Consider the following 24,872-nt stretch of genomic DNA (forward strand, 5'->3'; position numbering starts at 1 on the left):
TAGATTCAGATAAGAACATAAGAACACTTAAATTCACAGTAAAAATCATTTTAATTGTGATTTCAATTTGACCGTGGGTTCACATGAACTCCTTATCCAGAGCGCTACACTCTGAAGCGGGGGTAAAGCATTACAGAGCTTTGGTATTGCATACTGAAAGGCACATACTATATGCCCTCAATTGATTTGACTTAGGAATACAGTGAAGATTTTTTGTCAATGGATGTGAGGCTTCAATTAGGAGTGAAGAGCAAAGTAAGTTATTTAGGTAAGGGTCATTTAGTTCCCAGCTTCTTAAGGTTTTTATACTGTATGTCATCAAAAGCAGCTTAAAATCATGTATGTGTCAGGTACCCAATGTAAAGATAGTAGATCAGTTTGGGGATTTTTGTAGCTTGTTAAAGACTTCTGATGTTGCACCATTAGGCAGCATGTTACAGTGCTCAAGTCTTGATTAAATACAATTATTTTTTCCATATCAGACAGAGAAATAAAATCTCAGGTGATGGAAGAAAGAAGCCTTGGTGATACTCCTCATTCCAGCCTTGAAAGACAAAGACAAAGTACAAGCAAAAATAACTTGAAAATATTACAGTCATCAATTTGCAAGCATCCAGCTTTACACAACTGTCACAACCTCTATTTCAGAAAATATAATCCAGAGCACATACATGACTTCATATAAAGTGATATAATGGATTTCATTGTTGTATTTAGTTTTGAGAAATCTGCACTTTTAATTTCTTAAGGTGATAACATTTTACTAGTTTAATGCCTGTAGAGTTATACTGTAACTGATGTCTGGAAATCCCAGCAAAATGTAACATAATTTCTATCCTATTAAATATTTCTTCTAGGACATCCAGAGATAATGCAGCCTAAATTAACCAGCCTTGTCAAACAGAATTCTTAAGTTCTAGTCTCTTTGAAGCCGCATTTGGTCTTTTGAGGGTATTTGTAATAAGTGAATGTGAATTAAAGCTTAAAGAGCCCCTAAATTCTTCGTCTTTATTAATACTGTTAGTTTACACGCTTTATACTGTATGTCACGAAGAGTATTTCCTGTCAATTATTTTAGAGTCCTACAGGTAAATCAGTGGGCATACAGTGGCTTGCAAAAGTATTCAGGTCATTCCTATAGTGTCCCATTTCATGAATTACAGAGGATGTATATACATTTTTTTAAACTTTGTTTTATTCACCTGAATGCTCAAACTGAACACTGCTGAGAGAAAAAAAAGAGTGAATGAAAGTTAGTCAGCAAAGATAAATTGAAAAAATGAAATATGTTGATAACATATGTTTTCAGACCTGTGAACTCAATATTTAGTGGAAGCACCTTTGCACACCAGCATGGTACAGTATATTCTCTGCTTGGCTGTTTTGAATTGGGTTTTCCATTTTGCCATGTACATAGGCCAGCTTTGTAGAGGCATCAGGATATTGATGACCTGTAAAGATTTTCCCTGAACTCTGTAAAAAATGCTGTTGGCCTCACAGGCATCCCTAACCAGTTCACTACATGCTTGCCTCCTCAATTTGGTGGGACAACCTGATCTAGGCAATGTCTGGGTGCCTTTTACTTCTTAATGATCAACTTCACCATGTTCAAACATGTCTGTCTCTTCCTTTCAATCAGAGAGCCAATCCTCCATTTAATCACTGCATTTAAGTCCTAAAATACCACTGGATCAATGCTCTGACATTGAGGTATCTGATGTAGTGTGGTCTCACGCCCACTTTTGGAATCCTGCCTTAGCAGTGATAGACTGCATTATGTCCTGCATTTGAATATGGAGGACCTGAAGGGCTCTAGCCAGACACTGCCTACTGTATATCAGATTTTCTGATTGAAAGGGAACAGGAGGAACAGACAGGCGGCCAACCTGATACTCACGGGTTCGGATGGAATGAGCACTCACGAGAATGCTACGGTTCATGCTGCAGGCAGCAAGCAGCTCCCAGTACAGAGAAAGTAGAAAGAAAGAAAAAAAATACAATGTTTCAGCTGTGAAGCCTACATCAGGTGTAAAGACTTCCTAATTTAGTTTTTTTGTTCTTTCTTCCTACTTTTAACCATCAATTTCTTCTTGTTCCTTTACAGTTTGCATGGTGACAGAGCTATCCACTCATCACGTGATATTGGTTGTATCAGCGATCATCTGTGTCGACAATTCAACAGTCCCATTTACAAATCCAGGCAGTGTTAAATGGAACATTAGTGTAATATCCAATGCTCAAACTACATTATTTACAAAATATTTTGTCTACTGGTCCAGCATTAAATTTCACATTTCCAAGCCTTGCAGCCTTGAATAATGAAGAGTAAATTATACTACAGCATATATCAGCTATACTTTTAAATTTATGTTTAAGCTGTTTGCTGCATTTTTGGGAGCCACCTGCCAGCTGTCAGAAGAATATATTCAGTCTTCTAAGTAATTTCCCAGACTTGCAACCTAACCCTTAAGGCCTTTCCCACTCCTCTGTAATCAGTCATGGTGTCCTGTGTCCTTTTGTAACCTTCATACTTGGGCACTCACTGACCTGCAAGTGCACAGTAAAGATATTACTCAGAAATACTGTACGCTTGCATGTCTGCAGCCTAGGCCTTCCTGATTCAGAGAAAACAGGAAGTACTGTATCTTGTAATGAAGTATAAGTTATTTGGGCTTGTGTATGCTAATTTATATTTAAATCTACCCACATACTGTACCAACATATAGTACACAGGTTAAGAATTTAATATTGATACTATAATATGATGCTTAATATGTTATGTCTAGTCTGAATATTTGCATAAAAAGGTCCCAGTCCATATTAAATTAAAGTTTAATTATATTTCAGTAGTATAGTCACTTTTTAAAAGGGATATCATAAGCAGTATTACACTGGTCAAAGGTTACAAAGTTGGGCACAAACCTACAGTATAATGCAAATCACAGTGCTTTTAAATGCAAGTCAGGCAGTGTCCTTGACAAATCCTAGACTTGACTGGATGCAGAAGCATGAAGATTTAACTGGTTTATAGATAGGAGTTGAATGTGCTTATAATTTAGGCACCCACATCTCAAAGTACTCTTCCTTGATTTAAATTGTGACACAAGAATTTGTCAGTAGTGGTGTTTTTTTCTTTTTTTCCACCTAAATCTGAGGTGAAGTACCTGTTTGCAGTGTAGAGCTCAAAGCAGTATCCTGCGTCATGATTGTCGCACTCTATTATCCATTCCAGGTAAACAAGCCCCAGGCTTCTCTTTATTGTTTATGACACTGCAGTCAAAAACTTCTCTCCCAGTTTTAAGGTTGTGTCAAATTAATATGATGTTTTTCTCCTGGTGTTTTAATTCAAAGAGACAGTGTAAGGGTTATGTAACCTTTAGCATCGTAGGCTAAAATCCACACCAGTAATTGTGCTTGTCTGTGCTGGATGGATATGTCTAATTGATTTTTGCTTGGGGAATTGAAAAGTGGAAAGCAGCAGTCTTTTAAATGGAAATGGGAGAATGCCCATCGTATATACTTGTATGTGTATGTTTGAAGTTAGGAATTAGGGTTCTGTAGTATAGAGTGCAACTGAAAATGTTTGTGCTTGTTTCTAATTATTGTAATTCTGCCTCATTTACAAGTTCATACGTATTGTGGGCAGACCATTTATAATTATATCAGAGAGAGCTGGAAGACCAAATGGAATTTCGGAGATGCTGAGTTATTAAAACAGCAAATACCTGTGCTACAAGAGAGACTGATCCTGGCTTTTGAGATCCATAGCCCAGTAGCTTTTATGGGTCATTCTTAAATACCTTAAAATTAGGTCATCCTCATTATTTTGTAAAAAGTGTTTATTTTAGAGACCCACTGGAAAACGTTCATAAACAACCTGCAGATTTTCAGCACCACATTTGTCAAATCTTGTGTGAGCTGTACTAATATGAACTGATAGCTTTCAGCATTGATGTGAAAGTAGCATTTTTACAAATGTTTTTAAAATGCTAATTCAATTTAATTGATAATTAGATACCCCCCAATCCTTGTCTGTATAAATGTAAATGTGCATTTTCCTTTAATAATTTTATCATTACTTGTCATGAAAAATAGTTAACGGTGAAAAAACATCATGATTTAACCTTCACATTCTCACTTTAGCAGTGTGTACTCATTTCCAACATATGATGGACTGAATGCCTTCAGTGAGGTCGATTACTTAGACTCTTTTCCAGTGAGAAAATGGCGAGGCTTCCACCATTATTTGGAGAACTTCACAATTTTTAAATTCCCTTAAATACACATGCTGATTACCTGGCTCAGCTCAAAATAGTTAGAGGCACTGAGTTCTGGATTTGCTCAGCAGCTCCCAACTGGTTGTACTGTTGGTTGACATCTTACCAATACTGAATTAAATTGCAAAAGGAATTTCCTTCTGTGAAGGCTTGGACTGAAGTACTGTGGCAGTGGGCACTCAGAAAGATTTAGTAACGCAGGGCTGCCACTAAAGGCTGATGCAGGAGCTGTCCTCAAAGACTCAGTGTTTTGAAAATACTACCTATGGAAGTATAATTGATTAATTGATTGGAATATAGTTTTGTATGCAAGGGTGTACAATAAAGGTAATACTAGGTTAATAGTAGTGAAGGATACCTGCCCTCTTTATTCATATATGCAATTATGTTTACAAGTGTATACAATTGTGTCCTTTGAAAGAACTCCGACCATCCATTTTCACACCGCTTTATCCAATAGAAGGTTGAATGGGGGCCAGAGCCTAACCCGAAAAAAGGGTGCAAGGCTGTACACACCCTGGATGGGACACCAGTCCATCGCAGAGCATACACAGGTGGATGCTGCACATTGGTGGTGGTGGAGGGGAGTTCCCATTACCTGTAAAGCACTTTGAGTGAGTGTCTAGAAAAGTGCTATACAGTATAAGTGTAAGAAATTATTAATTATTATTATACATATGCAGACACATGCACCAGAGCCAGTTTTCCCAGAAGCCAGTTAACTAGTATTTCTTTGTACTGTGGGAAGAAGCTAGGTCTACCCTTGGTCCAAATTTGAAGCCAAGGTCCTAGTACAGTGAGGCAACAATGCTAACCACTGCACCACCATGTGTTCCATATGAAAGAAGTATTTTAATTATTTCAGTTGTGTGAAGTCAAAATACCATAGTCTGGGATTTTTGTGTTCTTTTTAGTATAATAAACTGCTAAAGATCTGATGTAACATGAATAGATATACTGTAAAGGCACTAGCCTGAAGCCGATTTAATAAATTCGTTATGCATACACACTTTCAAGGCAATCTTGTACTGTATGTAATAGGAAATCCTTATCTTCATGCCATCTACTGCATAGAGGTTCCTGTACATTTCCAGCAAGTTTTGTAATGATCTCATAAATATACCACATGTTAATAATGGCAAATACATCTGGCTGAAATATGAAGGTTAAGGTGATATTATTCAAGTACATTATGCATTCTTGCAGATCCAACTGTGTTTAGGGACAGCTGCTACCTTGCATTTTGTGCATACTTTTGTCAAATGTTTTAGTATGGGTTACAGCCAACTTGGACAAGAATCTGGCTGTGACTTGTAAATTTGGGGCTTCATCCTGTGGAATGGTGTCTAATATATATTTTTAGGGTTACTCCTGACAATTCAGCTAAATAGTACTACTATGATTTCACAACATGTAAGGAAACAACTGTTTTCATCCCATTTAGTTATAGGAGACAGACAGCAGTGATGATACTCACCTGTAAGATTGAGCCCTTTGAGAACAGGTTTTGACCTTTGGTCTCAGCCTCATCAGTTTAAGTTTCAGCTCTGTCCATCAGCCTACTACTGCTACAGTATGTTTCACCAGAAGGTTTTGGGTGGTCCTGTGCAGGCCAATTGATCCTCAACTTCTGTGACCCTGCAGTTTGGTTAGTGAGAGCTTTGTAATTCCTCAGGTTGATGCTAATGTTAGATGCTATGAGAGTTGGTAGTTTAAAAATTTCAGGCTGAAACCTTAATCTGAAAACTACATTTTCTTGTTGCAATATATACAGTAGACTCTGTTGTGTTACCAGACCAGCTGGATTTTGCCTAAAAAAGTTGTTCTATATTATTTATGATAATCTAAATTTCAGATATGTGCACTCAAGAACTTTACTTTTTTGTCATGCCTTTCTTTGCGTCTCTACACCGAAAAACCTGAGACACATTTACTGTTGTAATTCTCCACATAAAACTGTATTTTTACATATTTAGTTATGAAACTTAATTCATAAAACAGTTACATATTTACTATTCTATTCATTAAATTTACCTTTATTAAGATTATTTGTTGTGTATAACTGGTTAAATTTGGTGCTATTCTATTAGCACTATTCGAATGTGACTATTCTTTTATTTCATCATTGATTTTTATCTATAGTTTTAAATTATTTCGTTATCAGTCAATTAATTTGTTACACTTAAAAAATGGAAGATCCTCTTTTTGTTTGAAATGTGTTGTAAAGTAAATCAAATGTTCAGTGCAAAGTAACAGTTCTACATATATTTTAGACCCTTTTGTGCTTAAAAGGTCTTTGGTATGTGCAGCAGTTAGGCCTAGTTTAGTTAAAAGGTTTTGCCCTAAAAGGCTTGTTAAGTACAATCCCATCTGAAAGGCATAAAATAATCATTTTCACTGAAGTCAATGGTTTAATAGTGGAGCCCCTTAGCTGAAGTCCTTAGCTGAATCAATTTTTTTCTTTTCAGGAATGCTTCCAGTTTATCCTGCCCGCTCTACCTCATGCCATTGACTTGTTGCGGGATGCCATTGTGAAAGTCAAGGAGGTTCATGATGAACTGGAGGACCTCCCTTCACCCCCTCCTCCGCTGTCCCCACCTCCTACGACCAGCCCCCACAAGCAGACGGAAGACAAGGGAGTACAGTGCGAGGAAGAGGAGGAGGAGAAGAAGGATAGCGGAGTGGCATCCACAGAGGACAGCTCCTCGTCTCACATCACTGCCGCCGCCATCGCAGCCAAGGTCTGTGCCAGGCAGCGCAGGGGCCACTCACACAGGGGGTGCATTGCTTCCGTACGGTTTGTTACCTAATACCTGATAGAAAAGCCTGAATTTACTCAAGCATCTGTACCGCCATTATGTTCTCTAGCTAGAATGCAGGGAACCCCTAGTAAAATGAATGGACCAACTGTCTTTCACCTACTTTGAAAGGTGAAAAAAACTACAACTCAATCATACTGTATACAGGCATTTCTCCAAAAGGCTGGACATTCACTACATTAGGTAATCCACTGGATCCATCACCCAGGAGCCTATGCCCTTAAAATAACCTCCTCATTTTCCTGCAGAGTAATTGGCAGTAATAACACACCACATTAAGTTGCGGATTTAACTTAATAAATCATACATAGCAATCAGCGTGGCAGGCTATCCACACTGCATTGCTTGTGTTTGCTCTCAACAAAGGCAGACTCAAATCTTTTAATCACTGTTACTAAAACCATTATCAAGAAGAAACTTCCCTGACTCTAGCATTCTTGCTCAAAGACTCCCTCAGAGTTTTGGAATTGTTTATTACAAAATAATGGAATAAAATAGTTGTAGTAACTTCTCTCTGGACAAGTACAGATGCAGCCATTCAAAACAAGCGGGGAATGCTGTGGTATAATGCGGTGGGTGTGTCGCATCAAAACGTGGTATAATTTTCATACCTGAAATCACCATATGGAAATTAAATTTTGTTAATAGTATCCGGAATCACCTTGTAAAACCGCCAGGAGGAGCTAATAAAGCTTAACCTCTCATGTACAGCATTTGAGCTTTTAAATTTAAACTGTGTATTACAGCATGTTAATCATCATTCATTAAAAAGTTGGTATATTTTATAAAATCAAGATTGCTCAGTTGGGCAAAAGTACACAACCTACCTTTATCAGAAATATTTTATGCATCAAAGTATTTACCGAAGACATTACTAATAGTATTAATAATGAATAACCTTTGACAAGCTGTAAACTCAAAGTATTACCCTGGTCCACATTCTTTGTAACCATCTTTGTAAACAAAAATACTTTATTGTTTCATTGACAAAAAGTAACACCACAGCATTTCGTTGATCCGATCACGCATTCGTTTCCAATCATACAAAGTAAGTCACAGCCACAAGTAACTAACTAACAAGGACAGGACATTAGCTAGCCAATATGATAAAAGAATAAATGACTTGTTTTTTGTTTATTTCTTTAGCACATTTATTTGAACATTTCCATCAATCGTACAAACACTGAAAAACTGTCAAATCCCTAGTTCGTCAGGCATTTTCTTTTTCGCTGCGGGAGCGCTCCTACTGGTCCTTGTCTCAGTGCCTTCTAGGGTATAACGCCAGCGATTTGTTGTTAAAATTGGGTTTCCTATAACACTGCAGCGAACTCTCATTTTTATGTCCACTATAACGGACATAATCTCCCTTGCTTTTAACCGAGCATTTCATAATTTCTAAGAATGAAAAGGATTTAAACTATGCGACACTTATCATACAACGAGAGCTCAAAATATCACAAGGATCCTCAAGAGCACAACAAAGACAGCAGAAAAAGATATCAGATACATGAGAATCCAAGCTTTTTTATCTAAGCTAAGAAGTAGTCTTCAAAATTTCTTTATCACACAGTAAAGTCAAAATTCCGGGGTGTGCGTATATTAGAGAATATAGCACGGCTTCGAAAGTGTGTCAGCCAATCAGATTTCAGGACCGGAATTATCCATTTTATAATAGGGAATATAGTATGGAATCGCGTATCTAAAGAAATTAATAATGATATTAATTTAAGGATCTAATTATCTAAAAATATGTATTTATATAGCAGGTTGTATTACTATATTCCACTTTCTTTGTAAACACGGAAAAACAGATTCACAATGCGAAGCTGTGTCACTCTTCTGTGTAAAAAAAACGGTTTGAACACCATGGCTGCTGTTTTTAATAAGCTGCTGAGTAAAGAATAGGAATGTTCCTGCTGTCAGTCTTTACCGAAGATATCACTAATAGTATTAATAATGAATGACCTTGGACAAGCTGTAAACTCAAAGTATTACCCTGGTCCACATTCTTTGTAATCGTCTTTGTAAACAAAAAAACTTTATTTTTTCATTGACAAAAAGTAACACCACAGCATTTAGTTGATCCGATCACGTATCCGTTTCCAATCATACAAAGTAAGTCTTGAGAATCTTCGATTTACCATGCCTTTCACATGCTCATAAACGATATTAATTTAGGAACATAAACATATTATTTAAACTGTACTGTATATTGCTGATCTTGGTAGTTTAAAGAAAAAATACACACCAGTATTCCATTTCTCCCTAAACATTTTAAGCATCAAAGTCTTACATGTGGTTATTTCGGAAACGTTTTTATGTGCTCCTTCTGACCATATTAAGATTATATACTTTGTGAAAAGTGATAGTCTTTTAACCTTTTCTGTGAATTCGCTCGTTTTCGGATTAAACAAACGCGTACTTTTAGATTTTGATTGACAAGGAATATAATATGGAATCTCATATCTAAACAAATTAATAACGATATAATTATATTCATGTACTGTCTGGCGGAATAAACTGAAGAGTTAGTTAATGCGACACGGAATTATTAAGAATTATCACCTCTTTTTACACTTGAGAACAAATGAGAACATTCCACTCAGTGGGCGATGCATTGTTATCTCAATCACCAACTAATTAATTTTACACCACAGGAAGACAGGAGAATGTTATTGTACTGTATCTGTACGGAATATGTGTTTCAATCAATACAGTAATTGATTAAAATCGCAAACCCGAGTTTAATTAAATGTCTTTTTTGATTCACAATCTGACAATGAAAACCGAATTAAAGTTAGCTTGAAGTTCAAAAACGATTTTGGCACGCCTGTAGCATTTTCAGGAAACCTCCTCGAGTTGTGAGAATACTTGCTTTGTGTATAAAGTACATTGTGAATGTTTTCACAGCCTTCACTTTGTCGTTTTAAGCCTTTTTTTTTGACCACGCATGAATATTCTTATGTCCATATCTTCGCAAGGGAATCAGTGCAAATTTTAATACTAATTAAGTGACCGCTGGCATTTCCCACCCCCTCTACATTCTCAGAGTAGAATAGGCTAACCTTCTAATGAAGGACAGGAAAAGTGCCGCAGGCACTTAAACTTAATATGGTCAGTAACAGTAAACAGTAACATGGTCAGAAGGAGCATGTAAAAACGTTTCCGAATTAACCACATGTAAGACTTTGATGCTTAAAATGTTTTCGGAGAAAGTGGAATACTGGTGTGTATTTTTTCTTTAAAATACCAATACCAGCCATATACAGTTTGTAACGTAGGGATTTCTATATTTATGTCTTTATTTAGTGGTTACATTAGTGACAAAGGCTAAACTTTTAGCTTCAGTAACGCATACGCTCTATGGCATACATGTTTGTTTTGGGTTTTGCTTGTTCACATATCTCCCCTTTTTATAAAACAACATGGTTGAAAACTGTTCCAGAGCCACTGTTGTTTCATCAGTGAAAAGTACATCATGAAATGCCTCTCCCTGTTCAATCCATTGGAAAAAAGAAAAGGAGCATAAAGCGTCTGATGGTCATAAATGATATTAATTTAGGAACAGCATCAGAGATATTTTTTTAATTGCACTGCATCGGAGAGAATACCATAGTGCGTTTTTTTTTTACTCCCTGGCGGAAACGGGCTTCCATAAGAATCAGTATAGCTTCTGGGAAATACATTTTTCCTGCATTAAAGTTTAACTCGTTCAGGGCGCCCTACATTACAAACTCCAAGCATTTCATTTTGAGCTGAAGACCCTCACACCTGAAGAAGGATTCGCAGCCGAAACGTTGAAGGCTGACGCGGCTACCCACCAAAGTAAATGTATTGCAGTAAATGTTTATATCATTATATCTAATTTTTTATTTCTTTTTTAAAATTTAAAAAAATGTTTGCCCAGCCTAAGAGGGGGGGTCTGCTCTCATTGACAGCTGACACTCTTCCATACACTCAAGTGAAAAATTAATCACGCCAATGAAAACGTCATATTTACAATTTGTTGATAATAAAAATGTTAAGTTCTCTAAAGCTTTCTCAGTCAAGTATGATAATTTACCTAGGGAGCTGTGTAAGCATGTGTAGGCAGCAAAAGATCAGCTAAACTGGGAAGAAAACGCTTTCAGAGAAAATGTTTCAGGTGTGAAGAACACAGATCTCCAATGCAATTTCAACCAAACCTGTCCCCACACACCCTGCCCCCACTGCAATTAGAATATACACAAATCTTTAGAGTAGATGATCAGGTGTTTCGCAGACGTAGGCATAGTACGTAATTCAGGCTTTCTGAACTCACACCTGGGATTCGATTAATTAGGGTTATTAATAGGGTTCATAAAGCCTGAATTATGTACTATGCCTACGTCTGCGAAACACCTTTGCTAGTTAATGCTACTTCACTTTCTCAGGCGTTATTTTTTTGCCAAAAACCAGGCTAACAGGCTTGTTTTGTGATCTTCCCAAGATTGTTAAGCGCAGTACCAAAAAGGATTCATATGAAAGGCAGTGACGTCACCATCCTGAGGCATGTGTGTGTGGTAGATCTGTGATGTGGTTGAGTGTCAATTGTGGTGAGCCTCTGATTGGGGAAAAAAAGACCTGCTGATCTGTTCTACATACCAGGAAGACAACAGAATATGATTTTTTCTATTCGAAACGTGTGTTTTTATTAAATTCGTGTATTTTAAACGTTTCATTAAGAAGTAAAAACCTTACAGCATACACGAGAAAGAAAAATCACCCATGTTTCGTGCATAAAAATCATAACAGCGCAGCCTCCAATTACCCAGACTGTAAGCATGGGAATAAAGCTTTGTTTGATTTCTGAAACCCTTTCTTTATCTCCTGTTTTCATTTAGGTAAGGGTCAACTATATACGCAATACTGCTGACAGCAGGAAAATTAAAATATTCTTTACTCAGCAGCTTATTAAAAACAGCTCCCAAGATGTTCAAACTAATTTTTTTACACAGAAGACTGTGTTCTTTTTCTCGTGCTTTTATTTAATGTGGCACTGTGCACCCCCTATGAAGAGGGCAATGCTGTTCACAAGCCAATAGCATTTAAACCACAACACCCACAATGCTGCAAGTGTTTTACACACTAAGCAGACTTAGCACTAAGCACAGAAGAGTGACACAGCTTCGTTTTTAAGCCATTTTTTTGACCACGCTCGAATATTCTTTTGTTCATATCTTTGCAAGGGAAACACAGAAATCCTTCAAACCAAATGCATTTTAAAGCCCTCGACTTGTGAAAATATTCACAGCCTCCACATAAAACTATCAGTGAGCTAATTTTCTTTTTTTAAACCTCTGATTTTTCATCGATGCGTATTTAAGCACTAACTGGAACCCGGGGGGACCGCTGTGTACACACGTTCACAACGCGAGAAATACTGCTCAATACGGCTTTGTGCGAAAAACCCATATACAGTATCACCATAGGAAGCATAACAGTGTAGCCTCCAATTACCCAGACTGTAAGCACGGGAATAAAGCTTTGTTTGATTTCTGAATCCCTTTCTTTATGTCCTGTTTTCATTCAGGTAAGGGTCAACTATACACACAATACTGCTGACAGCAGGAAAATTCCTATACTCTACTCAGCAGCGTCTTAAAAACAGCACCCATGGTGTTCAAACCAGTTTTTTTTTACATAGAAGACTGACACAGCTTTGTGTTGTGAATCTGTTTTTTTAAGAAAACATGTGAATGGGGAAAGGTGGACTTGCCCTTATTCTACTTTGCAAATACCTGTGAAACCGGTTTCTTTACAAACAATGTAGACGTAGACAGAGAGAGAGATGCGATAACTGTGCAGTGCCAGGCGAATGTATAACATTAATGTAACATTATGTAAATCACATGGATTTACGCCCTACACCCTGCAGTACCTCTGTGTACATACAGTACGAACATGTTGTGATATTTAGAAATATAAAAAATGTCAATATAATGCCAATAATATTTGCTATTTTAGTTTTTCAAAGAAATGTTTATTTGTTAAAAGAAAACTGATGGCAACAGCTGGGTTTGAACACTCAACCTCAGGGTTATAAATCAGTCACTTAACCTATCACGCCACCGAGGCACTCATGTGAGAAGCGCATATCACTACTACTACTGTTTGTGCAACAGTACATGAATATAGTTACACCATTATTAATTTATTTAGATACGCGAATCCATATTATATTCCCTATTATTCACATAATATATTATATATATTGGGAATATTATATTCCCAATTCTAAAAGTATGCTTTTGTTTAATCCAATAACGAGCGTATTCGCAGAAAAGGTTAAAACAATCAATCAATTTTCACAAAGTATATAAAGGTACAGTAATATATGATCAGAAGGAGCACGTAAAAACGTTTCCGAAATAACCACATGTGAAACGTTAATGCTTAAAATGTTTAGGGAGAAATGGAATATTGGTGTGTATTTTTTCTTTAAATTACGGTACCAAGACCAGCAATATACAGTTTACATAATATGTTTATGTTTCTAAATTAATATCATTTATGACCTTCAGATGCATTATGCTCCTCTTCTTTTTATGCTCAGCTACTAACATTTCCCTTTAGTTGCAAAATTCCATCTAAATATTCAATATTAAACAGATTAAAACGTGCACAGTAAAGAGATTAAATGATTAAATCTTTCCACTACCGACCAATGCACCACGAGCCAGCCAATGACATACCGCGGTACGCGCGGTGGCGCACGTGTAGTTGCTGCGGTATGGGTTTGTACCGCGAACTTTGAATGGCTGCATCTGTATATGTTATTGGGATGGTACAGAAAGTGAACTGTGAAACTGGTATCACAAGATGCATTTTCTCTTCTTCAGGGTAAAGGCGAGACAGCTTGCACTAAGTGGCTCCCTTCAACAAACATTTTAACAAAAGTTTATTTTTCCTAGCAGACAGAGAAACTAATCTTACCTGTCTGGAGAATGCTAAGTAAATTTCCCCACACATGCAGACTATTCTTGAATGTTTTTTTCCAGTTATAAACAAAAGGAGGCAATTCATCCCATCTAGTAATTAGTAGTTAATTGGCCATGTCTTGAAAAAGGGTATCAGCTGGGTAGCTTGTTGCATGTTTCCACAACCCAAACAACTATGTTACTTAATGTTTGGATCTGTGCTGGAATTAGTTTTCAGGGCCAATGCCATAACAACTGGGGCACAACTGTCTCGAAACCCCAAAAAAATCTTTTGCACCTATTTATAGAGCTGGATATTTTACTGGAAAAATTCAGATGAAGCATCTTGCTGATGTGTGCAAGAGTAGAGTCTCAATTGGGATTTGAACCAACAACTTTTCTGTTACAAGTCCAAACCCCTAACCAATGGTGCATACAACAGAAAACAACCTCCAGTGTAGCCAAGTGGACTTTCATGGAAAATAGGCTTCTGTGATATGGGTGGAGAATTTAGATATTTAACTGAACATTAAAGATGCCCTTCAATTACTAAATCCTGTCCAGTCACCTTCTCTTTATAGGTTGCTTTTCATTAAAATTCACTTGATGTAACCTGGCTGAATTCAGGATCTCTTATGTTTATTAATTGCATTCAGTACTGCACTATCCATTTTCAAGTGAATCCTCTGACAGCTCACCCCCTGAGGGGTAGTGTAATAAAATGCGTATCGAGCATTTGAAGGTACAGGTTGCTGAGGGTAATGAGGGCGGCTTCTCAGCAAATTCAGAAACAACTCATGCAGGCAGTTAGGGTCGTCCTACGTCTTACACCATTTTCTCTGACACTACAATTAAAGAATGTATTCCATACTAACCATTTCCATGGAATTACATTCCATGTTCAGCATTATATTGTAGTTTTTCTAACTGCATTTTAATGCTTCTTTGAATGCTTCTTTGAACACTTCTTTGATAATGCGAAACTGGAACTGAAACTGATACTGGTTATTTTCCTTGGATTATAACATAATCACACTAACCAAAGCACTTGTTTACTGTGAGTTTTTTTACATACTGTTGAAAACAGAAATTTCTCAGTTTCCCTGACTGAGGTTTTCCTTTATCATATTCCAATTTGGAATATTGATAAAGTTACATAGTTGTGTGCACATTTACAAATGTTAAGTCTAACAACGTTAAGACTGCAGATGATCTTTCACATCTAAGAACTTTCTAATGCGGTGTCAAAAAGTGTGATAAGAGAGGTCATTTGGTCTGTCTTACTGATATAGTTACTACTTAATGAACCAAGAATTCAAAAAGTTACTTGAAAAAACTTGAAAAAAATAGTACAGAAAAGGAGGCCAAAGGAGACCATTCAGCCCATCTAACCTGTTTGGTACTTAGTAGTTATTTGATTCAAGGATCCGTCCAGCTGTTGCATCTATAGTATTGGCTTCAACATCATGGCTAGGCAGCTTGCTCCATACTACCACAACCATTTCTGTACAGAAAAGTGCTTCCTGTTTTCAGTTTTTAAAACGTTTTCAATTTTGGATACCCAAATCAAATCTGCACATAATTTTCTCTATTCCATGCCGAAAGATGCAGTTTTCTTAATCTGTCTGATTGTGACATTCCCCTGGAATTGAACCTTGTTTGTTGTAGCCACCAAATAAGATCCAAGTATTAATTTTCAAACTTACGATTTTGTACATATTAACATGTCTGTCCAGCCAATGCAAACTGTGCTCAATTCCAAGCATAACCAGAACCACTTTTGACAGGGCAAGCTAATGATGTAAGGGTCCCAGGACCACTCCTCACCAGAAGTAAAACCTGTCCTGGTCTGTGGGAGGACAGAGAAGTAGGAGTACCCAGAAAACTTCCATAATAACAAATGGAGAGCATGCAAACTTTACACTTAATTAGGTATCCTTGTAAACTTTTACAGTTATCATGAAATTGTTCTTGTTTTGGGGTCCAAAATGAAAGTCACCAAGTATCAACAAGTGAGGTTTTCTCAGACTAGAGCAAGATAAATGTAAAATAAATAACTGTAATCTTCTGCCAGAGCTGTAAACATTCCAAAATGACCAAACATATAATACTAGTTTGAGTAAAATATTTTGCTCAAAGTTAAGGACACCGTATACCACATGACATCTTACATAATTGACAAATCCAGTATCTTTTAATTTTTTAATTAAAGTACAGCAATAGTTTGCTGAAAGTCAAAACCTTGCTTATTTTAGAGATATTTTGCATTTCTATGCATTCCATACACAGTATTTACTATTATTGAAATAATAAATCACCCTAAAGCTCTGTGTGGTGCAAGATTCCTACTTTAGGTTACATGGCTTTTGTCACCTTAGCAAAATAACCACTCCACACACTGATGTAAGACAAGGATTCAAGAAAATCCATTACTGTTTAAAATATAATATAGTCTTTCCACACTACTTATACCTTGAATACATTGAACATTCCAATCTAATAATTACTCACTTATTATGATTATAGTAGTTCAGGTGGGTAGCTGCGTCAGCCTGTGTAGGCTGCAAAGGAACAAGTAATAGGTTTATTCCATGCTGAAAAGAGAAGAAAGAAAACACAATGTTTCGGCTCACACCCGAAGAAGGCTCCACAGCCGAAAAGTTGTGTTTTCTTTCTTCTCTTTTCAGCATGGAATAAACCTATTATTTGTTCCTATTATGATTACTGTATATACTGTATAACAGATAAGAAATATACACAAGTCTCTTGGGGTCTTTGGCGGCACCTAGTGGCTGTCCCATCATTATTGTATCTTCTTTCTCCCCACACAGCAGTGCACTACCTATATTAATACAGATTTACCTAAATATTCATTGAAATTACATACTGAGATTATGGATGATTTTTTTCCATTACATTCCTCCCTGTAGAAAGATCACAAGAAACTTGCTATACTCGCCTAGGACACATATGGAGAGTAGCAACGAATGGATAAGCTTTCTTTTATGTCATCCTGGTCCTGACATGCACATGAGCCATTTATTGGACTGTAACTCCCACTCTCTGTATCCTGCAAGTAATTGATTTACACATATATCATCACCATTGTCATCTTAGTTTTTAACTTCCAGAAAGTTCAACTGTGCTTATTCGGTTTGCACCTAGAAACATTCCATCTCAGTGGTTTTGGTATTTTGCGGCCAGTTTCCTGAGTCCTGTAGGGCTTTGACTTTATTACAAGCATGAAAAAAACAGTAATCGCTTTATTTATGCAGTGTGTCAGGTTGTATTGGAAAATCTAAATCAGAAATGTTTTGGCTTGAACTCCCCCCAGTCACTGAGTAGCTCTGAAACCTGTTAAAGTGTGAAAACATTAGCACACTTGTTGTCTGTTGTGATTTATGATTTTTCAGGACAAACCTTGTTAACTGGACAGAACTCACTTTTGGCTGCCTTACCTGGATATACAGACGATACTGTGTAGGATGCAATTGCCCTACTGTTTTGGAAGTGCATCCAAAACTAACATTCTTTTGCTCATCTGCTGCAAATGTCTGAATAGTGTCTGGCTGTACCCTGCAGTCGGTGCCATGTGGAAACATTTTTTGGATCCTGTATTTATAAATTCTCAACTTAGATCCAGACTGCATGATGCAAGCCTCAATGAAGTAACAAATGTATCTTTGAACATATACACTGAACTGCTTTAAGAAGCTGTTTCAGTTGGAAACAGTATCCTCTGTTGCTTTTTGACAGCTGGATCTTCTGAAACACATAATAAATTAGTTAAGTACACTTCATACTATATTGTACATTTACTGCTTTTAATTTCGTAATAGTATAGGTACAGTATGTATTATTTTTGCTTGGCATCTCTGTGTTGTATGTACAAACAAAGGATTTTTATGCTCAAAGTACTTCAAAGCCTGCAATTTATTTTACACTTTTCTCTTAATGACTTCCTTCCATCTAGTGTCATCTTTGCATTTAACTTTACAGCTGTCATAGGAGGAGGTCTGCAGGATTTGTTCTATAGTTTTAATTTGGAATGTAGACTTGTATTTTACTCAATTGGTAGTAAATAATAAGCTACAAACTAAAACAATGTTTTGTTTTGCTTTAGGAAAATGCAGTAAAATTATGGATCTATTCATCTATTCTTTTTGCTGTTGTCCAGCCCTTTGTCATTTTAGTCTCTCGGCCCTGATAATGATACCCCATACTATTGTTTGTGCTCTGGATCATGGATGCCGATGAAGGAAAAGGAGTGTCACTAGTAGCTGGGTGTGGACATGATGCTTGAACAGCAGTATGATTTCTGAACATTCACACACTTCCTCCTGATTTTTCCTGGAATTAGCTCAACTTACACTGTCCTCTGAATAGGTCTTAGCTTATTAGATTTGTGCATTCTTGTTCAATCAATGATGAAGTTAGAGTGTTTTCCATAACTCTTACTTTATATGCACAGAACAATAGCACCTACTATTGCTTGATGGGATAGGCTTCAGTTCTCCCACGATCCTGTGTTGGATAAAGTGGTTAGAATGTGGATGGATGGATCATGTCAATGTTGACATGCAGGCTTAGGTGCAAATATATATTATATTATATTATATATTATTATACTGTATATTATATTCAGTATATTACAATATATTATATTATTATATAATATTATAATTATATATTATTTTATTATAATATATGTATACAGACTGTACAATGTGTGATGTAAATATTTTTGACAGAGGCAAGCTGTGTTCCCTTTTCCTTGTCTGTGATTAATTAAATACCATAGAACTCAAGCAGTTTGATCTTTTAATCACAATAAGAACAGAATATTTTTGTGGTTACATCAGCACAATAACAAAGAAGAAAAATGATGTAATTTAAATAAAATTAAGTAAATGTGATTAACTTCATTAATGTATAAAGGTAATGTATAAAGAAAATGACCAATTAAATTTGTGTGTGACAAGCTTCAGTACATTGTGATCTCTCCAAGATAGCTGTATCAATCTTAGCTCTATTACATATTCATATTCACTAGCAGGTGTGGTGGAAGAGCTATTGCAGTTCTGCTGTTCTGGAACAAACAAGAAAATACAGTAGTCTAAAATTGATCAGGTATAGAGCAACACTATCATGATTAAGGTTTGATTTTTTCAGGACAGACAACTTTCATGCAACTTACAAGTGAAAGACATGTGGAGGAAGGTACTGTACTTTTAAATGCACTTGTGTTATACTAAATAAGGAGATCTGCTCAACATAGCCATACATTTTCACCATACCAGTGTATTCATCATCAGCATTAAATTTGTTTCATTTGATGTTCATTTTCATGTTGTGCATGTGTACTTGCTATGGTGTTGATATGTATTGTATTGTATATCAGAGTCAAGACCCCAACCCCATCACTGCTATAGTCACCATGGCAAAGGGTGGTCACCTTATCCCTGGCCTCATCAGTCATCCTTGTCATTCCACCAGCAGCCACACAGAGGAGTCGGTAAGAAGCATTTAACTTTCTTTTGGGCACTAACCACTGTGTACCTTAGGAGAAAAAACTACAACAGGGACACCATTAACTGTGGTTACATTTATCCACACCAGTAAATAGTAAACCTTTACTATGATCCCCTAACATTCCTCTGGAGACTAAAGAATGGTTACAAGCAAGAGGTGGTCATTCATCTTGCATTCATCTTGCTTTTTCCAGTTTCACACTAACTGAAAGACATTTCTCGAAGAAAACCAAGATGTTTTCCATTATTCCATAATTTTTTGCCCTCTTATTTATGTTTCACTTGATTCTGAAGAAATTCATAGGAGAGATTTCCTCAGTACCTTTGAGTGTTTTAAATTCTAAAATCAGGTCATCCAGTAATCTTCTCTTTTCCAGACTAAAATGATTAAGGTTAATCTACTGAGTTTCTTTATGTGGGACTGACTTACATTTACCATTCCTTTTACACATCCATTTTAGTCAGTGCTGCAATCAGCACTAGCAACATCCAGAACATGTCATCAATGCAAAGCTTCACATTCTGCTCCAGTTTTTTTTCAAGTCTGTTTTTCACATGTACAGATGCAGCCATTCAAAATGCACAGTAAAAACCCATACTGTGTGAAATTATCTGCAGAATAGCGCGGAATATCACAGTACATGATTGGCTGGCCAAAATGACCGACAGGTGGCACTTGTGGTGCATTGGTCGTTAGTGAAACGATTGCTTCATTTAATCTCTTTACTGTGCATGTTTAAATCCGCTTAATATTGAATATTAATGGAACTTTACAACTAAAGGGAAATTTTGGTAGCTGAGCATAAAAATAAGAGGAGCATAACGTCTCTGAACGTAGTAAACTTTATTAATTTAGGAATATAAATATATCATCAAACTGTATATGGCTGGTAGTGGTAGTTTAAAAAAAACAGTATTCCACGTTCTTCATAAACATAAACATTTTAAGCATCAAAGTCTTTCACTCGTTCACTTACAGTTGTTATTTTGGGAAAGTTTTGGTGTGCTCGTTCTATTTTAAGTTATACTTTATAAAAAGCGATGAATACTTGCGCTTGTTATAAACTTTAAACTTTAAACTTTTTAGAATCTGTTTAATAGGGAATATAATATGGAATTGTGTATCTAAAGAAATTAATAACATTAATTTAAGTATTTAAATATATTTGTATAGCTCAAAGTATTACCGCATCAATATGACTCATTCACACATTAAATATTTTGCCTGCCCTTTTCAGCTATAGCCTAAGCTGCCGAGTGGCTTGTTGGCATAATGGCTTCAGTACGTGACTCAGTACATGATTTCTAGCAGCTGGGGTTCGAATTCTGCAACTGCAACTTCACGAGGACAACGTCACATAGCTAAATCACAGCTGGATACAATTTTATCTTGCCTCATGAAACCGAATATCCAGACATATCAACATATTAGTTCAGGCGGGTAGCTGCTTCAGCATGTGTAGGCTGCAAAGGAACAAGTAATAGGTTTATTCCATGCTGAAAAAAGAAGAAAGAAAACACAATGTTTCGACCGTGGAGCCTTCTTTAGGTGTGAAGACCTGAAGAAGGCTCCACGGCCAAAACGTTGTGTTTTCTTTCTTCTTTTTTCAGGATGGAATAAACCTATTACTTGTTTCTTTGCATATCAACATATTTACTTAAAATTATCCATCTCAGTAATCTCACTGTGCGCCCTGGTGCTCACTCAATTTACACACTCCCATTATAATAAAAACAAGAGCAAGCTGACTTTCTGCTGAATTAAATAAAAAATAAAGCTACGGATCAGTCAGATGTTTAATATTTCAAACAAATAATAATAATAATAAACTTTATTTTATATAGCGCCTTTAAAGGTGGCTTCTCAAAGCGCTTTACAGAATGACAACAAAAATAAATAAAAAGAATACACAAGATAAAACACAATTACAATATACAGTACAAAGGAGACCGTGGATAGTGGTACTAGAAAAGCAGAGGGGTGAAGAATGGAACCAGTTAAGTAAAGGCTCTTCTAAAGAAGATGGTTTTGAGTCTGGATTTGAAGGAGGTTAGAAAAGGTTACCCTCTGAAATCCTTGGGCAGAGAGTTCCAGAGTTTGGGGGCATAACAAGAGAAGGCCCTGTCACCCATTCAATGTAGATGGGCTTGGGGGACAGTTAGGAGACCAGAATTAGAAGAGCGAAGGTTATGAGATGGGGAGTAGGGCAATAATAGTTCAGACAGGTACAGAGGTGCGAAGCCATGCAGAGCCTTATAGGTGAGCATGAGGATTTTAAAGTCCACATGGAATTTGACAGGAACCAAGTGCAAGGACCAGTGCAAGTTGGACTATACACCCCCCTCGCCCCCCCCATGGGTCTCTCCTCCCGCTGTTCCACACATGCCAATCACAAGAAATCAGATACACAGATATACTGAAACAGTAGTACACATGCCTATGAATGGCATTGTGATGTATATTATATAAATATACTGTACTGTATATACAGTATGAGACCATATGGTTTCAAAGCCACTACAGCGATACAGCATGTGTGAAATATTTTTCTTAATCCAAATTTAAAGTTAAATTACTCATTAATGAAATTTATATTCAGACAAAATCTAAATGTTCTTAATGCGGATGTAAACCAGTGAAAGAGGCACATCGCATTCACAACAAGCTATAATAGTGAGCTATTTTTATATATTCGGCTATGTAAGAAATGTAATGCGCCGATCGGGCTTTGAACCACCTGGGTACAGTGCGCTATTTTATAGTCCATGAGTGTTCCATTGTCCATTGCCACTATAAGGACAATACAAGTTTTTGTTAAAAAAACACAAATGTCAAAATGTTTCCAAAACAACCACTTGTGATATTTTAGCTGCTTCATTACACGATTCCATACTAATTTTATTATCAAGTGGTATTAAATCAGTAAAACTTTTTTTTACAATTAAAGCAAGTGGTGTTCTTAATAGGTATTCTTAGAAAAGGATAAAACATAATACAGTAACTTTTTATGAAGTGCAGTATATAAACTGTATATAATGCCTGAACAAGCACTTTAAAACCATAATGCACCGTAAGTCACCATGTTAAAGACTTTGATGCATAAAACATTTATGAAGAGGGTGGAATACTGTTGTGTATGTTTTCATTTTTAGCTATCACTACCATTTACTGTGTGTACATTAGGTATGTATTACATTACAGTACTGTTATTTACCTTTGAATTTTCTCTATGTCGATGTAAACGTGAAAGAGGCACATCACGTTCACAAGCTCCAGTTTAATAACAGTTTAAAATTAATAAAAGTCTAAACAGTGTACAATTTAAATTCTATAATTGGAAAAAGAGTGTTCCTCAGCATTGAGCGGGATTTGAAAACAAGCGTTTGCCCAAATGTTCTACACACCACAATCAGCTTTCACTGCTTCACCTGGTGGTTTTACAAAGTAGCACACTTGCATAACTGAAAATTTCTAAAATGCTGCGGTCTACCGCAGTCTGTCACAGTCTCAGTCTCAGTCTCTCGAGCAGTGGCTGGACTGCAAACTACTGCAGCATCCCTCGTGCATTCTGAATGGCTGGATCTGTATGCAAATTAAGTTGAGCGTACAAACATATAAATTAGCTGTATAGTGCAATGTATAGAACTACTGTATTTTATTCATTACCTCACCCCAATATTCTAACAGCTCACTAACCCCCCAGAAAGTAGGATGATTAAAAATAGGATGCTTGCAAGGGGACAGACAAGCCCAGTTGTTACTAGTTTCCCTGAAACCCTACTCTATAGCTGAAGTGCATGTCTGTTTTCATTGAAAGGTTCTGTTTTAAAATAATTTCAAACACAGAAAAACTGTTGAAGTGGAGAAGTACAAAACACTCCACAAACCTAACACTCCTTCATACATCACTAAACGATCTGGTCTGCAATGTCATTTCATTTACTATCGATGCACAGTGAATATTGTATTTAATAAACTAAATGACAGTGATACAATGTAATTAAAATCTAATTTCCTTAATGAAATACTCTAATCTATTGTGTAGATTACTGAATGTTTGGTTATACAGTTTTTTATCCATGCTGTAGTGTTGACAAGAGATAGTGAACAAGTGGAGGAGCTTACTTTATTTCTGAAATAGTCAGTTAATGCTTCACAGATGCAATCAGTATAAAAATTAACGGACACAGTCAACAGTATAAAGAAAGTGACAGGTACGCGAGCATAAAGTGCCAGAAGCAGTGTAAATTCGGCTTTGGTATGATATTCCCTTGAGCCTACGAATGTATATGTTTTATCTTCTCTCAACTGCTGTCAGAGCAGCAATATGTTTCTTGTATTTCGGTGACCAAAATTATGCACAGTATTCTAAGGAAGTTATTGCTTTTCTTTGTACAGTGTTAACATAATACCCCTTGATTTTATGTCTGCACTTTTAACTGTACAGCTTAATGTTCTGTTCACCTTATTTATTGCTTACTCGCATTTCTTGAAAGATGAAAATGATTTGTCTACAGTATATAAATAGTGAACTGTTTCTCCAAAGAAGCTTCTTAAAGATTACTCTTTCTGATGGGAAACTGACATCTATAACAGATTTCCCAGAAGCTTTCGAAAAAATTCTTAATGGGGCAGAGCAGTGACTCTGTGCTAAGGATCTGCACCTGTGGCTGGAAGGTTGGCGCTTCAAATCCTGCGGCTGTCAGAGGAATCCTACTCCGTTGGGCCCCTGAGCAAGGCCCTTAGCCCCCAACTACTCCAGGGATGGTGAATAAATGGCTGACCCTGCGCTCTGACCCCAAGCTTATCTCCCTGTATGTGTGTCTCATGGAGAGCAAGTTGGGGTATGTGAAAAGACAAATTCCTAATGCAAGAAATTGCATATGGCCAGTGAAGTGATCTTATCTTAATGAGGGAGGTCATGTGACCATAGTTCTTGCACAGCAGCCTAATACTGAAGCTCCTGCCACCAGCACCAATTTTATTCATTTTCTAGTTGTGTTATTTTCTTTTTGGTGCATTAACATCTCTGATATTCTTGGATGGTGAGGAATACAGAGAAACAGGACATGTCTCCCATCTTTTTCAAGAAAGAAAATACTGAAAAAGTTTGGCTCTCCAGAATCGGCTACAATGGCTGATTTGCTGAAGCAGACCTTGGATCAGCAAGCACAATTGGCAATGCAGTTGGCAGTTGAAAAGCTTAGTTGGCAACAGTGACCTTTCGGATTGTAGCAATGGTGGAGAACTTGGACATTAAGACAGCAACTATTCAGCAACATGTTTCTAAATAGGGTTTTGAGGCA

General features: G+C 36.7%; 1 protein-coding gene across 11 annotated transcripts in view; it reads left to right on the forward strand.

Moving 5' to 3' along the window:
• Positions 1–24,872, forward strand: part of gphna (gephyrin a) — a 475,089-nt gene that overhangs the window by 333,958 nt on the left and 116,259 nt on the right. For 5 of the 11 annotated variants that reach the window (XM_088924522.1, XM_088924518.1, XM_088924521.1 and 2 more), the window contains exon 7: positions 6,746–7,018. In XM_088924522.1, the coding sequence (XP_088780648.1) occupies positions 6,746–7,018 (273 nt within the window). Of the gene's footprint in view, positions 1–6,745; positions 7,019–19,206; positions 19,255–19,435; positions 19,550–24,872 lie in introns of all 11 variants that reach the window. The other 6 variants (XM_088924523.1, XM_088924516.1, XM_088924517.1 and 3 more) reach the window with 2 other exon arrangements.

The sequence above is a fragment of the Atractosteus spatula genome, chromosome 9, assembly GCF_055471065.1.
Source record: "Atractosteus spatula isolate fAtrSpa1 chromosome 9, fAtrSpa1.hap1, whole genome shotgun sequence".
NCBI classification, from domain to species: Eukaryota; Metazoa; Chordata; class Actinopteri; order Semionotiformes; family Lepisosteidae; genus Atractosteus; species Atractosteus spatula.